The sequence below is a fragment of the Pipistrellus kuhlii genome, unplaced genomic scaffold (genome assembly GCF_014108245.1).
Source record: "Pipistrellus kuhlii isolate mPipKuh1 unplaced genomic scaffold, mPipKuh1.p scaffold_m20_p_1, whole genome shotgun sequence".
NCBI lineage: Eukaryota > Metazoa > Chordata > Mammalia > Chiroptera > Vespertilionidae > Pipistrellus > Pipistrellus kuhlii.
Genome location: NW_023425404.1, coordinates 89,744,692 through 89,761,207, shown reverse-complemented (window position 1 = coordinate 89,761,207; position 16,516 = coordinate 89,744,692). Strand labels below are relative to the sequence as shown.

General features: G+C 51.6%; 1 protein-coding gene across 2 annotated transcripts; it reads right to left on the bottom strand.

Moving 5' to 3' along the window:
• Positions 1–2,069: 2,069 nt before the first annotated feature.
• Positions 2,070–13,667, bottom strand: INSYN1 (inhibitory synaptic factor 1). 2 transcript variants are annotated; one of them, XM_036456377.2, is made up of 3 exons: positions 12,589–13,667; positions 11,477–12,196; positions 2,075–2,860 (listed from the first exon to the last, which is right to left on the bottom strand). In XM_036456377.2, the coding sequence occupies exons 2-3, from the start codon at positions 11,630–11,632 to the stop codon at positions 2,147–2,149; spliced, it is 870 nt and encodes a 289-aa protein (XP_036312270.1). In that variant the 5' UTR covers positions 11,633–12,196; positions 12,589–13,667; the 3' UTR covers positions 2,075–2,146. The 2 variants fall into 2 exon arrangements, with proteins under 2 accessions (XP_045443035.1, XP_036312270.1); XM_045587079.1 differs by lacking the exons at positions 11,477–12,196; positions 12,589–13,667 and adding an exon at positions 9,831–9,939 and having other exon boundaries at positions 2,070–2,860.
• Positions 13,668–16,516: the final 2,849 nt, after the last annotated feature.

Sequence of the window (16,516 nt, the reverse complement as noted above, 5' to 3'; positions counted from 1 at the left end):
GTCATAAGAAAACTCCAGGAACCCAGGAGTGAGGCTCAGACTAGTTGTGGCATATATACAAGGGTACTCAATTACTTTTGGGGCCTTTGAAACCTATGCTCACTTCAATACCTACTTTCCCCTCTTTCAGGACACTCTCACACTACTGCCCCATTTGGAGCAAGTAGCCAGGTGTTGGGAGTTAGCCATAGCCACATGAAATCACACAGAGAGAAGTGGGGTTGGGTCTCTCAGGAGAGAACAATGCCTTCCACAGGGTTCTCTCAGTTTCTTCCTGGTGAAATGCGTTCTCTCTGCAGATTTTTTTATTTTTATTTTTACTGTTGTAAAGCTGTGAGACAAACAATCTTGCCACTGGAGAGCAAAAATGCATCCCAAAGCTAGATGCATCCATACCTGGGCAGGGCCTGTCCTTCTTCACTGTCAGGCAGTGCAGGACCCAGCCGGCCATCCTTCAGGGGAGCCCCTGGCATACATTCTTTGAAGCCAGGGTCCTATCACTAATCAATACCACTGCTCAAGAGTTTACCTGGGACTGAGGGAGGAGTTCAGACCTCTTATTCTCAGGCCTTGGCAGGAACAGCTTCCCTGTGTTTCCACTCTGGAGGCTACACTCTGGCTGGCCATTTAGGGCCCAAGGAGAGATCCCAACACTGCAGGGCAGGCCTTCTAGGCCCGGCCCGTCTCATTCTGATAGTATCCCTGGCAACTGCCCCAAACTGGGGGCTGGACAGTACCTCTTTTGCCATGCTCTCCTGGGTGCTCTTCTGACAGTCCCTGGCAGGCTGTACCTCTGCTTTCATTGAATGTGCATCAGGGAGGCCCTGAGCAGTGACATCCTTGCACTGCCATCACTTCTTCCTCCCTGCTCTGAGCTATTGGAGACCAATAACTCGTGGAGACCATAAAGCTATGGCCCAGTTGATGGCAGTGGCTTCTTTCCCACCCCACTCCAGGGATCTCAGCCCTGGAAAACACTGAAATCTGAGTTGGGGCGCCACTGACCACGTCCCCATCTTGTTGAAGCCCCACAGCAGTTGGTGAGGTAGATGAACATTACCAGAACCCCTTCATAGATTAGGTAGATAGGCTCAGAGAGTCAAATGGACTTTCCCAAGATCACACAGCTACTAGATAGCAGAGCCAGATATAGTGGAAACCATGTGCTCAAGGGGGGAGAGGGGGAGCGGAGGGGCACAGGCTCTGTGACCTTGGGCCAGTTACTTCTCTGAATCTCTCTTCTCATTTGAAAAATGGAAATAATAATACTTCCTGTCTTGTCAGGCTACTGTGAAAATTAAATTAGATTATGCCATAGGATGTATTTAGCATAGTAGCAACATGGAGATCTGCTCAGTAAATGTGGCAATGGTTGGGATTATTAGCCCAATGATATTCAGATGCTGTCTCTGTTTGAACCATGCCCCAAATTAAGCTTTGGTACCTCTAGGCTCCCATATGTCTTTGTTGGTGTCATTCATGACCTGCCAAAGTGAACTCAGGGTCCCAGTATGGAGGAGCAGTGGTAGAGTGGGGCCATTAGATTCCTTCCTGGGGCTGCCTGCCTGCTGACAGGTCAGAGGCCTATCTCTGGCCCATGGTGGCTGCTACCTGTTTTCTCACATGGACCTCAGCAGCACTCCGGGCCTTGCTGGGGCTTTGCTATGAGTCTTTGATCTCTGGAGGACAAGGCTGAGCAGGGAGCTACCCACTTAGTGATGCCACTCAGTCTCATGCACATCATGCCCTGGCTTTGGACACTGCTCCTTCAGAGTCTGCCTCCTGCAGATGAATCCCTCCAGGATATGGTCCAGGCCAGCAGCCTGACATTTGGACACCCCCTTCAGGAGCACTGCAATGGGAAGGAAGGTTCTAGACACACTTCGTGGAACCAGAAGGGAAGTAAGATGAGCTCTGAGAAAGCTTTGGGGCCTGTGGGACTGGATACTCAGTATTTTAAAATTTTATTATTACTGTGTTTGTTTAAATATATATGTGTGTGTGTGTGATATATATATATATATGTGTGCGTGTATGTGTATATATATATATACTATATATATATATATATATATATATATATATATATATATATATATATGACTTTATATACCTCCCCCCACCCAATCCCAGTCCCCTCCGACCCTTAATTTTTCCCTTTGGCTTTCTGTCTGGAGGCTGTGTAGGGAAGCACTGTCTGCGTGCTCTTGTCTGACACTGTTTGGGTGCTGCTGTTCCTCATGATCCTTCGCGTCTGCTCAGGGGCCAATGAGCATTGTCCAGTCAGTGTAGGGCGCCTTGGCTTGTTGGGGGCCGGGGAGGTCTTGAGGGGGCCCACATGGGTCTCTGTATTGGGAGGCTCTGGTGACAGGCCCACCTCCTCCTCTGCTGCTGTCTCCTCACCATCCCCCTCTTCATCGTCACAGCACAAAGCATGGTAGAGCACTTTGTCACTGAAGCGCACTCTCTCCCGTGTGCCTGGGGTTCGCTGGGGCAGTTGCCCCTTGAGAGGGCCGGTGCTGAAGGCCTCCTCACTGGAGGAGTCTGGAGTCTCCACCCGTGGCCCATTAGGAATAGGCATGCCACCGTTCATGAGTCGGCAGTCTGAACCAGCCCCTGGTTGTGTTGGTTCAGGGGCATCCATGGAATCTGAAGGGGTAGAGACATCCAGGAAGGAGCAGAACTCCCAGCTGTCTGAGAGGATGTCAGCTGTCATGAAGTCCAGGTGGCCCAAGTCAAAGGGGCCACCTACACCGGCCTTGTCGCTGCTAGAGGTACTGCTCACAGTGGCTGTGGTCCAGTCATCTGGCTCCAGTTCAAAATCGAAGTCTGAGGTTAACTTGTCTATCTGGCTCACCACCTGTCCAGGGAAGGGCAGAAGCATTAGAGCAGCCAGGCCAGACTTGGCATCACATAGGTGTGAGCATGTGCCCCCCTCCATGACATCCTCCCTGATGATGTCCCTACAGGATGGCAACTGGACTTGAGGTCACAGGCTTGTTTGCTCTGTGAAAGGCCCAAACTGGACCAGGGTGAACAGAGCTTGTTTTTCATTCCTCAGTCTCTTGGGTGGAGGAGGGACTGTCTTCTAGACTGTACTCCATCCATTCACATAGCCCTCTCCCCCTAGCCAGCTGCTGTTCTGAGGGGAGAGGTATAGGGGGTTACAGGCTCTGGTGCTCAGAGCTTGATCTTCCTATGACTGAAAAGGCTATTTAAAGAGGGTGGTTAATAGATGAAAGGATTAGTGTAGTAAAGGTTAAAGGGGGCCAAGTATATAGTGATGGAAGGTGATTTAACTTTTTAGGGGGGGGCACACATTGCAATATACAGATCATGTATCATAGAAATGTACATTTGAAACCTATGACCCTATTGACCAGTATCACTCCAATAAATTTAATCAGAAAATGAAATAAAAAATAAAGAGGGCTGAGAGACTCCAGGAAACCCACTTAGTGGAGAGGTGGGAAAATGATATGGGGTGCTCTGAGGAAGCATTCTGGGCCAGCCTGTGCAGCTGGTCAGTGACTGTCCCTCAAGGGTCTCCATCACTCCACCCCTACCCCTCAGAGCCTTCTCCCTCCTTCCTCTCCCTGGTCTCTGATGACTGGAGATCAATCCTGGCTTGTTGGGGAATGAATAAAACAAGTATTATTTGGTAAGCAATAAAAACAACCCCATCCATTCTGGGCCCAGAGGTGCCTGTTAAATGCACTTGGGATGGGAGGGGAGACAATTCAGCTGCAACCTGTCCACTCTACAAAGACTAAAGCTCTGACTCCATGCAGGCAGCCCTGCCAATGGACATCCCCTGACCTTGGCCACTGTCAGCACTTGAGTCAGGAATGAAGATAATAGGGAAAGGAGAATCAAGAAGAGGAGAGAGTCTTCAGGCCAAAAACAAAAATAGCAAAACATCAAAAGCAAAGTAGAGGAACCAAGAGACCCAGAGACAAAGGCATATGCAGTGAGTCACAAGCCCAGGGCCTCTCCCGGTATTCTTACCTGGAGTCAGATCAGCCAGTTAATTGATTACCTAATCAACAAAACTTTATTGAGGACCACAACTGTCCAGAGATGTGCTAGGTATTTGGTGAGGAGTGGGGGTGAGGAATGCCCCACAGCAAAAGAAGAAAGCAAAGACAAAACTGAGGGGTCAAGAGGAGTCTGGGTCACTGGGATGTCTTCTTGGTTAGGGGGTCAGGAGACTCCATGCAGGTGACCTGGTCAGTTAATTTCCCACTTAGGTCTCAGTTTCTCAATCTGTAAATGGGAGTTGAGTGAACTGGTTGATATCCAAGGTTCCTTTCATCGCTGTGATCTTAGGAAAGGGTTCTGTAGGGCATTGGCGATAAAAGTGATATTATCTCCCATCTCTGAGCACCTACTTATGTGTCAGACTTTCCACCCATGAGATCATAGATAATGGGCCTGAAGCGCCAGTCAATGGGGAAGCTGAGATTACTGCCTTCGCCACACCCCTGCAAGACTGCACACTGCTCCAAGTGCTACTGTGATTTCTGGGGATGAGTAGGCAATGGGCATAGGGCTCCACCCTCCAATCTGGCCACCTCTTCTATGTCTCTCACTCCAGTGACTCCCCCTACCACAGAGAAGGTCATATCCCCCAGGAGTCCTTGCTCAACCCAATCCACACCTGAGGGCTGATAAGGACCCTGGCCTCAAACTAGAATGTGTATCAGCCCACTCTCCAGAGTTTCTGATTTTTCAGGTTTTGGGTAAGGTTTGAGAAAGTATAGATCTAACAGGCTTCCCTGTGCTGCTGCTGTTGGTCTGAGGACAAAGTCTGAGAACCACTAACCAAGGTACCTGATATTTAAGCTGATGAAGAAATAGCACCCCACAGCATTGCTGCTTCAGAAGTGTCCTCTCGCTGCTGGGCAGCCACACCCTCCAATTACACTCCCCAGAGCAAGCTAGCTGCTGATAGTCTGCTGCTGCACTAGAGAAGGCAACAATAGCAGGAATCTGGAGTTAAATTTCCTGGCTGTAGGGGCACAGATTTGGCTGAGGCTAGGCCAGGCCCAGAAGCTAGGCTCCTAACGTCCTGTGAGGAAGATCCAGGGAGCACAAGGCAGGATTTCTGAAGCCTTCAGGCCTGAACATACCCCCCATCCAAGAGACCCTTCTCAGGTGGCCTTCACATTCAGGCCCTTCCTCTCCTCCCTTAGAACACCCTCTCTGGTTCCACCCTGGGGGTGTGGGAGAAGTCTCATTTTCCTCCCCTATAAAGTGGGATGATGCTCTTTGCCTCATCCAGTTGGTGGAGATTTAATAGATATGAATGTGCATTAGACTGCAGAGTCAGCACATATAAGCATCTAAGAATCTGGGCTCTGGAGCCACACCTAGGGTCCAACCTTGGCATCATAACTTACTAGATTTATTACCTTAGCCAGGTTGCTCAATGTCTCTGTGCGTAAGTATCCTCAGCCAAGGAGAATCCTAATAGTACCTACTTGTTAGGCTGTTGCGATGATTAATGATGTGATGCACAGAAAGCATGTAAAACAATATCCACCATGGACATTGAGAGCCAACATGTAACAGGTACCAGCCCCAAGAGCTGATGGAAACCAGTTCTTCTCAAAGGAATGACACTCTGATGGGGATGTTTCCAGTGCCTGTGGCAGAATAATGGGACATGTTGGGCCTTTCAAGCCCCAACACATGGGTGGAACCTATGTTCCGTGAAGTAGGGCTGTTTCCAAATGGAAACAGAAGGGGTTCTAAAAGCCAAATGGTTGAGGCTCAGAAGAAAATCTGGCTCAGTTCATTAGGTGGTGTAGTTCAAACATACTTGATAAATGACATAAGTAAGGATCAGAAAGGGAAGTGAGATGCTCAGGGTACCCAGATTATATGCAGAGCCTGGTCAGTCCATAACTCTACCTGTCCTTGGTGCCCCTCATTTCATGGGGCCCATGGGAGGGCAGGAGTCAGGCAGGCCCTAGGCTACCTGCCTCTCTGGATGTCTTGAAGTCTGTAATTTCTGCCTGAGATTTAATAATCATTTTGCCTGCATGTAACTTGAGACTGTCTTAGAGTACAGGCAAAATATCTATATACACAGAATAAAAGAGGGGAAGTGGGGGAATGGAGAGAGAAATGAAACCATAAAAATCACAGAATCCTACCACCTCAAAGCCAGAAGGGACTGGAGACACTGTTGAGACCACCCTTCTTACTGTGTTTAGTGATAGGGAACTGAGGCCCAGCGACTATAATGAGCTGACCTGAGACCAGAAGTCAGGAGTCCTGACTCCTGGGCCTGATCTTTTAAGAACATGAATTACCTACTCAAGAGGAGGCAAGAGGGAACACTTGAGAGAAGGGCAGGAACGAGGGCTGAGACAAAATCCCCCGGGGAGGCCCAGGTCCTGACTCAGCCTCTGTCCTGGTCACAGCTTTAGCTCCCCTCATCTGAACAACTGCATCCACACTCATCTAGTCAAAAAGTCAACAGGACCACGACACCCATCCACTTCTAGCACTCCTGTGCTCCCCAAACTTATGGACCTCCAAACACTGCCCACACCAAGCCTGTCTCCTTACCACACCTACACACATACACCCTGAGTTCACTTCTGCCTCTGGGCCTCACCTGAACGCCTCACACCTTTCTTACTCATTCTATCTCACTTCCTATGGAAGTCCTCCTTGATCCCCAGTTGAGAACAGGTTTCCTATGAAAGGCTCTCAAAGTACCTCATACCTTTCCTTAAAATATTATCTAGTATTTATCACTGCTACAATATTTTGAGCATATAGGTTACAATGTGGTTGATATCTTCTCCTCATAAGGAGTGGGCCTGGAAATGCACCACCACCATGCATCCCCAGTTTGGCAGAGATTGGTACTCTTTACAATACAGCCATTAAATGACTAGATGGGTTGAGGTATCTCAATAAAAATTGCTGGGAAGTTCTTTTCTGAGAAAATGTGCCATGGTCCCGGACACCACAATATTGCCTGCCCCAGCCCCAGCTGCCTCTCCAAGAAAAGCATGGATGTGTTCCATCAAACCCTAGAGTCAGGACCAAGGACTGGGGAATCTACCTCTATTTCCTGTCTCCCCCTCCCTCCCCACCTCTGGCCCCTCACTTTTCTTGACAAGTTGCTACCTCCTTCTCTTCTGTCTAGCTCCCTGGGCAGCTGATTATATAACTAGGGATTCTGCAATATTTATGACAACTGATTACTTTTTAATTCTGTGATTACGTTATTTATCTTCCTGGGGGCTGTGAAATTGGGAAGGGGGAGAGAGGTGACTGTGATTTTTGACTCTCATTATGCAATTTGGCCTAATTGGCCCCGGAGCTTTGTGAATCTGTCTGGAGGAGGAGGATGCAAAGGGAAAAGGGAGGTGAAAAGAAGAAAAAATCTGCACAATTCTTGCTGAGCTGTGGGTGATGGAGCTGACCCACTTTGGCACCACTCTGTGATCCCCAGCCTCTCCTGCTCCAGCTGCCATGTGGCTGGGCCACATTTATCTCCTGCTGTATGTCCCATGGCTCTCCTGGCTACCTCATATACAGCACCTTGCTGATGGGATAGCACAATTGCATGAGCCTCATTCCCAAGAAAATCAGGTGTGTGTGTGTGTGGGGGGGGGGGGGGAGGGTCTTCATTGCCACTCCAGGCTGCAAAAGGGTTTTGCCTGCCCTTCACCCTCTGGAGGTGTTCAGACCAAGGTGGGCAACTGTGCCCTTAAGTTATATCCTGCCCAATCGCCAGTGATGGTGTGAGGGATACTAGTGGTCAACACAGAACATTTTTAGTCCCATGCTGAGTGACATCTTGGGGGAGGGGTAACCAAGAGGGAGGTCAAGTACCTATTCAAGGTAAGCTCAACATTTGGGGGGCCAAGAACAAGGTCCTATACCCCTGCCCTTGTGGGCTCCCAATTAGTAGGGAACTGGGAGAACGGTGGAGAGGCAGATTCCCACAGAGAAACACAATGAGATTCCTGGAGAGTGTGTGGGATTCTTATAGGATAAAATCCAAATTTTGTACTGTGACCTGCATGCCCTGTGTGCCCTGGCCTCCTGCTCTCCTTCCCTAGTTCCCTCTGCTCCAAATGCATCAGCTTCCTTGCTGATCCTGACTATGCCAAGGATACTTCCTTCTCAAGACCAGCTGCTCCCCCTGCTTGGAGGCTCATTTCCAGATATCCATATGACTTGTATGTATCCTCACTTCCTTTGGGTCTTTGTTCAAACGCCATCTCTTTGGAGATCTGCCTCCCAACCCCATCACAACCCCTTTCCTTCGCCAGAAGAGGGTAGGACTGCCTGCTGCGGGCCCTGGGCCTGACCTCCCTGATAATGGCTAAGATGCCAATGTGACTCCAAAAGAACAAGGGCTTACACAGAGCTGAGGAGCAGGCTAGTGCTAGAACAGTCATCAATAATATCTAACAGATATGGAGCTAGTTTTGTGCCCATCACCGTGTGAAGTACATTGTATATAATATCACATTTAATCCTCACAACCACTGTAGAGCTGGTGATGATGAGGAGGCATACTATTCTGTATTTTCATTTTAGAGACGCAAAAGAAAAGCACAGAGAGGTAAAGTAACTTTCCTAAGTACACACAGCTAAGAAGGCAGTGAAGATCATATGTGAACCAGAAACATTTGGCTGCAAAGCCCAAGCTCAGCCCCTAGGCTGTACTGCTTCTCCAAATTATGATCCACAGAATTCTGAGGAGCTTAGAGAGCCTGCTGGGATTGGCTTAGCACCTGGAGTGCTGGGGACTTAGGAGAAATGAAGGCTAGCTAATTATTGACTCATATCCTCTGCAGCACAATTTTTGCTTTCAAGACACTTTTATATTCCTCACCTCACTTAGTCCATAAAAATATTTTCCCAATCATGGGACAGAACTTTCCTCCTATCCCTTGGGGAGAGTCAGGAGTTTGGGGAAACAGGAGATGCATGGGAGAGGGAACTCCAAATCTTTCAGGGGTGTGAGTAGGTGTTGATCCCCCAATATGTCCTTGTAAGATCACTCTGAAGTATGATTATCATCACTCCCATTTCAGAGATGAGCAGACTGAGGCTCGGGGGCCTGGGGAACAGTGCTTTAGTGCTGCTCATCTTTCTATGATGCTCAAGAGGATGAGGAGACTCTGCTATGATCCATGGCATGTGGGGAAGGGAGCAGCAGATGGAGGAGGATAGCAGAGGCAATATAGCTAAGCCCTTCCTCTCTGCCAGCCTTCCTCCCTTATCAAGCACCCTGCACTGCCCTCTGGCAGTCTTGTATGTAAATCCTGGCTTCACATCTAAGTGCTTCACCCTCTAGAGAACAGAATTCAGTTGGTGAAGTCTGTGCTGTGCTGCCCATCATGCCATCTCTAGGACCTGCCTAGGGGATGGGGAAGCTCTGAGACCTGCTCCCCCCACACCCCCTTCCCAGCTGAGTGCCATTGGCAGCAGGCAGGTGGTAGCACACAGGGTAGATTCTGGTTGCCATAGCAACCTGTCAGAGTTTTGGGTGGAGGCACATGGCCTATAGTGGGTAATGGGGGGAGGGAACTCATCTTTCTCTGTCCTGGCTCAGGCCTCTGGGTTGCACAGTACATGAACCTGAAGCTCTGCTGTTCAGGACATGGGAATGGGTTGAGAGTGTGTGCTGAGAAGAGAGGGAGAGGATATCTCAAAAATCTGCAAGTAAATCCTAGTGCTTCTGATCTTCCTGCCTCACTCCCCAAAGGGCATCCCCCCAGAGTATCACAGGATGAGCATAAGGTCTCATGTCTAGAAGGTCCCTAATGAAATGGAAAGAGGTTGCCCACCTGTTGAAGCTCCAGAGCAGGAATCAGGACCCGAGTTCTACTGAGCACTCCTGGTAGGCTCTGTGACCTTCAACAAGCCCCTATCCCTCTCTGGGCCTCAATTTCTTCATCTGTAAACGGATAGGCTGGTCTGGATGACCTGTGTGATGCCTTCAAGCTCTGGTTGGTTCTGTTGGGAGTGAGGGTTGGGGTGGGGGTGGGATGAGCAGATGCCTGCAAGATGCTTAGCTGGTCAGTTGGGAGTAGGCTCTGTACTACAATATATCAAAACTGAGCCCCAGGCTTAGAATCCATCCTAGTTCTTTCTGGGTAGGCCTGCTGGGGCATAGGTCCCATGGCTCTGCTCAAGACAGAGACTCTCGACAGTTCCCATGACTGATGGAACCACAGAACATCTGAAATAGATGGGGTTGGGGAGGTATGAAGTGGAGATGGTAGTCCTTCGGACCAATGAGGAGTTACTCATAGGCATTGACCACTAAATTGGATTCCCCAGAGATGTTCAGCCCACACCCCAGCCAGTCCAGTTCATGGGCAGAAGCACCACACCTCTCTCTTCCTGTCTCCTGAGGAAGGACTTCATGGCAGGCTCCATGAGGCTGACTCTGGGCAGAGAGGCTGCCTGCCCAACCTTAGTTCCTGGACCAAATCTCCACTCTGAAGATTCAAACACCCCTGCTCCTTAACTCTTGGGCCAGGCTAGAAGACCACTTTGCCAGTCTGGAGTTGGTATCTACCACCACCCCTTTCCTCAATCTTCCTAGAGCCCCCATCTCCCTACACATCTGGCTGGGAAAGTCTGAACCCATAACTCCAATTCAGTCACTCTCCCTGCCATCTCTGCAGGGGCCCTGGTTACAAGGAGTTGAAATTTGCCTAAAGCCCACCTATTGGCTGGCATAATGGTACTCAGGCCAATGGCTCAGAACCATGGTCATCATGCATTTTGGGCTCAAACACAGTCCAGGGGGCAGGAGCAATGTGGGAAGTGTTAAGTAAATCGGGCTCTACTTGGAGGGACACACATCCTAGGCTCTCTGCGTGACTTTTCAATCTTGGCCAAAAATGTTCAGAACGCGGGATGGGGATACATCTCTTTAGAGTACATTCCTGCCCCTGCCAGTGTACATAGGAACTCTTGATACCCACTAGCAGCTCCCTAGACTCATTTCTACCTCAGGGCAGGGAGGACCTAATTTTTTCAGGATCAAGTGTTCTGTAACATCTGGGGAATGCTCCAAGCAGTGGGGACTGCCTCATTAAACCATCTACACTCTCCCAGGGCCCCTTGTGACCAGCAGGTGGTGGGGTCAAAGGTAAAAGCTTAGGCTTCTGAAGAGATTATTGTGGAATTCAGTCCTTATTGGCTATCTTGGCAGATGAATCATAACCACAGAGCCATGGGCCCATTACATGCTGTCCAAATGCTCTCTGCAACACTGAGATCCCCTCCTCCCCTGAGCTATTGTGAAATTTTTAGCAGAGCAGACTTGGAGAAAGGAGAACAAGACAGAGGTACCCAGCAAAGTGGCCTGTGCGTGCACACCCGCACACACACACACACACACACAGACATAGATGCCAGAGTATGTTTTTGTGCCAGGCCCAGGAAAACTGGTTTAGGGTCCATCTGGCCCCTCACTCACCTCCCTGAGCTCCTTGGCCACTTCCTTGAGCTCCCGTAGGATGCCCTCCAGCTGTCCGATAACCATCTTCATGCGCTGTCGAATCCGCTCACGTTCACCACCACTGCTGGGGTCGACACTGGGCTGCCCGAGGTCTGGGGTGCCCCGAATGTTCATCCTTCACCACGTGGCTGCAGGCCTGCCCATACTCCCCCCAGCCAGGCACACACTGCGTCTGCCTCCACAGAGCCCCCCTCAGCCAGGCAGTGCTCCACATCTTAACGGCCCCCCAGCCTACGCTGGCCCTGGGTGGCCCTCACCCAGCCCCTGACTCCTGCCACCCCGCTTCCTTTGCCTCTGGATGGGGAATGGAACACCCAGAAGGAGACAGAATCTGACCCAAGGGGCCAAGATGAGGACATAGAAGGGGAGGGAGAGGGGGCTTCGGTCTCAGGAGGCCTTCAGGACTTGAAGTGCCTATAGGTATGCTAGACTGATATCTAGCTGAATCTGGACACAGAGGCAGGGGGATGACTCTGCAGGGACTAAGGGTAAGAGATGCCCTTGGGATTGGGCAAGGCAGCACAATCCCCTCACGATTCTTGGGCAGTTGCAAAGGCAGAGGTCTCTGGTTGCAAGTGACATCTGCAGAAGAACTGTGCCTGGGTTCTTCCAGCTGTGGAGGGGGCTCCAGATGTGGACAGCTCTGGGAAGGGAGCTGGACTGGAGGAGGGCAGCCCCCTGCAGAGAGAGCAAGCCTGGCATCAGCCCTCCCAGGCTGCAGCATCAGCCAGCAATGCTGCTGCCTCCATACTCTTCACAGCCAGCACCCTTCCTCGCTGGGGATTTGTTTTTCTTTGTGGGAAAAGATGGTGGAGGCATATGGCCTACAGCACAGCCTCTCTTTGGGAAGAAAGAGGGAGCCCCTGCTTTTGAGGCAGAAGTCCTCAGCCTGTGATGGGGCATAGAACACCAAGTCCCCCAAACACCCCTCCCAGCCAGGCCTTGCTCTGGAGGTTCACCAGAGGGTCTCTCCAGTCTCAGTCCTCCCTCATAGCGCCCCCAGAGTGCCCTCGTTCCCAGCAGACCCTCCCTTTTCCAGCCCAGCCTTCCCTTAGAACCCCCGGACTCACCGAGGGTGGGGGCACCAGCCTGCCTTCCGAGTAGCGTGGGGGCCAAGCCCCAAGATGAGGTTGGGGGAAGGGGGCAGGCTCCCTAGGGTGGGCTTCTTTCTCTGGACCCTTCAGCCCCTGGCCTCAGGGAGGTCTTCAGAGCCGCCCCGGAAGACATATGGGCGGTGGGAGTGGCAGGGCCTCCGCGCTCCCTGACTGGGGGCAGGAAAAATGTCCCTCAAACCCCGTCAGGCGCCGGGTGAGGAATGGGGAGAAGGGTCTGATGAGTCTGGGGCTCTCAGGCCACAGGTGACCCGGGCGTAGGGCGTCCCGGTGCGTGAGCCAAAGTAGCTGGGATCGGGGGGCGCCGGGATCCCCTCAGACCGCGCCCGGCATCCCCGGGCTCTGTACGGTCCAAGCTTCGCTCGGCCCAGTCCAGAGCGGTATGAGCCGGCACCTCTGGGTGCCCCGGACGCACTCAGCCCGGGCCCAGGCTGTCCGCGCTTCCGCACCTCGGCGCCCCGAGGGTCCGAGCAGCCCAGCCCCGCGCTCGGCCGGTGGCCAGAGAGCGCTGCCGCCGTCCTCCGCGGCCCGGGAAAGGCCGAGGGACTGGTCCCCGCTGCCCGGCCCGGAACGCGCGGGCGAGGGGCCCGGCCGGCTGGGCGGCAGCCCGGGCGCAGGCGGGAGGGGCGCGAGGCGGCGGAGAGGAGGCGACCGGAATGGAGGAGAAGGCTCGGCGCGGCTAGGGGCGGGGGGAGAATGCGCGACGGCCCAGCCGGCAGGAAGCACCGGGTTCGCAGCCCGAGACCAGCGGCCGCCGCCTCCCGCTGGCTCCCACCCGCCCGCCGCCTCCCAGCCCCCGGCGCCGGGCCGCTGCCGGAGGGGCACAGGCGCCGCCTGGGGCTGGGCCTCCCTCCGAGGCCTCGCCCTGACCTGCCCCGGGCCCGGGCTCCGCGGGCCCGGGCCGCTCCTCGAGGGTCGCCCCGCGCCTCCGGCGCCCGGCCACCTCCCGCCCCCACCGGATGGCTGCCCAGCGGGTGCTGCTCCCTCCCAGACCCCGGGCTCGGCGGCCCCGCTCGCTCGGCGCCGGCAGAGAAGGGCCGCCCCGCGCGGGGAGGGAGCTTTTAAAGAGACACACACGCCTCCCAGTGCCGAGCGCGCGTGCTGAGCGTGGTTCTCGCCACCTCGGCTGTGGGGAGATGTCCTGCGCTGGCGGGGCTGGAGGCGGACTAGCCCGGCTGGAATCCGCTGACCTCGGGGCATGGAGGGACAGCAGGCTATAGACTTAACCCTTTTCCACCTTTCCAGACACCCCCAGTACCCCTTCCCCCACCGCCATGCACCCCTCGCTTTCCCTTGGCTAAATTTCCCGCATCCAGACCCTTTCCTTCTATCACACTTCAAACTACCCCAGACATTGCCTTACATCAGATTAATTTAGGAAACAAAACATGGGCAACTTTTACTGGGCACCTCCGCAGATGACAGATAAGTCTAACGGTTAGACACTCAACATTTATTCAGCTCCCCTGTGTACCATGCCCCATATACTAGACTAGGGTACAGGAAGGAAAAAGCAACATTTTAGGAAACTCACAGCTCCTGGGAAACACTCCGGAGTAAAAGGAAGGGTGGTAAACACAGGACAAAAGCAAGTTCTTGAAGCAATTGGTGAGTGGCGAGGACAGCTGGGAAGGCCAGGAGCAACCTCTCCTGGGAAGCAACCCTGAGCTGTAGGAACTAGAGGTGACAGCTAGCCAAGCCTTACCATTGTGAGGGAGGCAGGGCTGGGGCTGAACATTCAAGGCAGTAAAGGGGAGGAACAGCAGGGCTCAGATGCAGAAGTGAGGGGAGTTTCAACTGTGGCCTTTTAGAAATACCGTTTTGACAGCTCTATGGAACTTAAACTCTAAGGACAGAGATTGTTGTGCTTCCATCACCAACATCCAACTCCAGAATGCTTCATCATAGAAAGCTGAAACTCTAGGGGATCGGGACGGCAGGCTGCAAGATAGTGTGTGAGTGAGAGTGAAAGGAGAGTGTGTGGATGTGCGGGGAGTGTCTGATTTGTAGTGAGGGACAGCTATATTCCAAGGAATTGTTGGGGACTGGTGGACTGGCTCCCCTGGCCCGGCAGCCTCTACTGCTGCTGAGATCTCCCCCTGAGCGGCTGCTCTGCTGCAGAGACCGCACCATCTTGAAGGGGAAAGCAGCTGTGATCCGAAGCCCAGCCTTACCTTCAAATGGGGAGACCTTGGATACCTCCCGGGTCCCTACAATCACACCCCCCATGGACAAGCTGCCTCAGCTGTGAACCCAGGAACACCAAGATTCCAGCCTCCCTGGCCACGGATGCCTAAAAAGTTTGTCCAGGAGGAGACAAAGCGGCACGGAATATGTGGACAGGCCCTGTGCCTTCTCACAGAGCAGATAGAAGGAACAGCTGGATCCAACAACATCCACCTGAAATTGGTGAATTAAACACAGCTGGTGAGGCAATCCATGGACTGAAACAGGCGTCTTCAAACTACGGCCCGCGGGCCACATGCGGCCCGCAGAGGAGCCTGATCCGGCCCGCCAGGTTTTTTGGGCAGTGAGCACAGCCAAGGTGTTACAATAGGAATTAGTAGTTCATATAGTTCGGCCCTCCAGCTCTCTGAGGGACCGTGACCTGGCCCCCACTTTAAAAAGTTTGAGGACCCCTGGCACTGAAAGGTCAGAAATTGCCTAGAGAGAGATGTGATCTGGGATCCAGGCTGGAGGGAGAAAGGCACGAAACAGGGATTAGAGTCTCAGAGGAAGACTTCAGTCCACCAATCTGCAGCCCTGTGCTAAGTGTAGCCCTCAAATGTGGAAGGGTGTCCACAGGGCTGCTGGCAGAAGGGGACCCTAAATATAAGCCCGCAGCCATAGTAAACTGTGTCCAGAAAGGCAGCCTGAAGTTCTATACCGGCCACCCAGTGCCAGGGAAAAAGATGCTAGTCAGTGCAATTACTTTGTCTTTTTTATTTTATTTTATTTATTTTTTATTTTTTACCTTGTTGCTTTTGCTTGCTAAGTCCAGTAATTAAAAACACACACCAAGACTTCAGGGGAAAGTTGTTTCTGTGGGAACTGGAGATCACAATAAGGAGAGATGAGCAGGAAACCAGCTCTGGGTAAGTCCGTCCCTCCAATCCCATCTTAAGTGTGGCAGGGAAAGAAGAGTCTAAACACTGGTTAGAGGTGGCCATTAATACAGAAACACTGCCACCCAGGGGTTGTGTCAGAAATTGACTTGTGTAAATACAGCTGAAGGCAGGCAGAGAAACAAAGTGAGCAGAGATCCTGCCTGCTTGAAAACAAGGTTGTGGCTTATGACAAACGAGTAGTGGATCACAGGGAACTTCAACATTGTGCTGACTACCTGACAGGAAATAGATGTGTGAGGCAGAACAGTAGCGGAACTGAACGACCTTCACTACTTAACTTTTTCATTTTTTATCTTTTACTTAAGAAACTAAAATATTTTTTCTTTTTTTCTCTTGATTTTACTTTTTTATTAATATATTTTTATTTTTAATTATCATTTTACCTTTTAAAAAGTTTTATTTTATTCTGGGATTGGTGTTCTACATTCTACTTTTATTTTTCTTTTAGTATTATTTTACTCTATCTCAATTTTTCCTTTATGCCAACACTTTCTTCCTCACTTTTCCTTTTTCCTTTTCCCCTCTTTCATCCTGTTTCTCTTACCCTGTTCCTGCTTTAGTTTTTCTCTATACTTTCTTTTTTTTAAATATATTTTATTGATTTCTTATAGAGAGAAAGGGAGAGAGATAGAGAGCTAGAAACATCGATGAGAGAGAATCATCAATCAGCTGCCTCTTGCACACCCCCCACTGGGGACGTGCCTGCAACCAAGGCACATGCCCTTGACCGGAATCAAACCTGGGACCCTTCAGCTCTA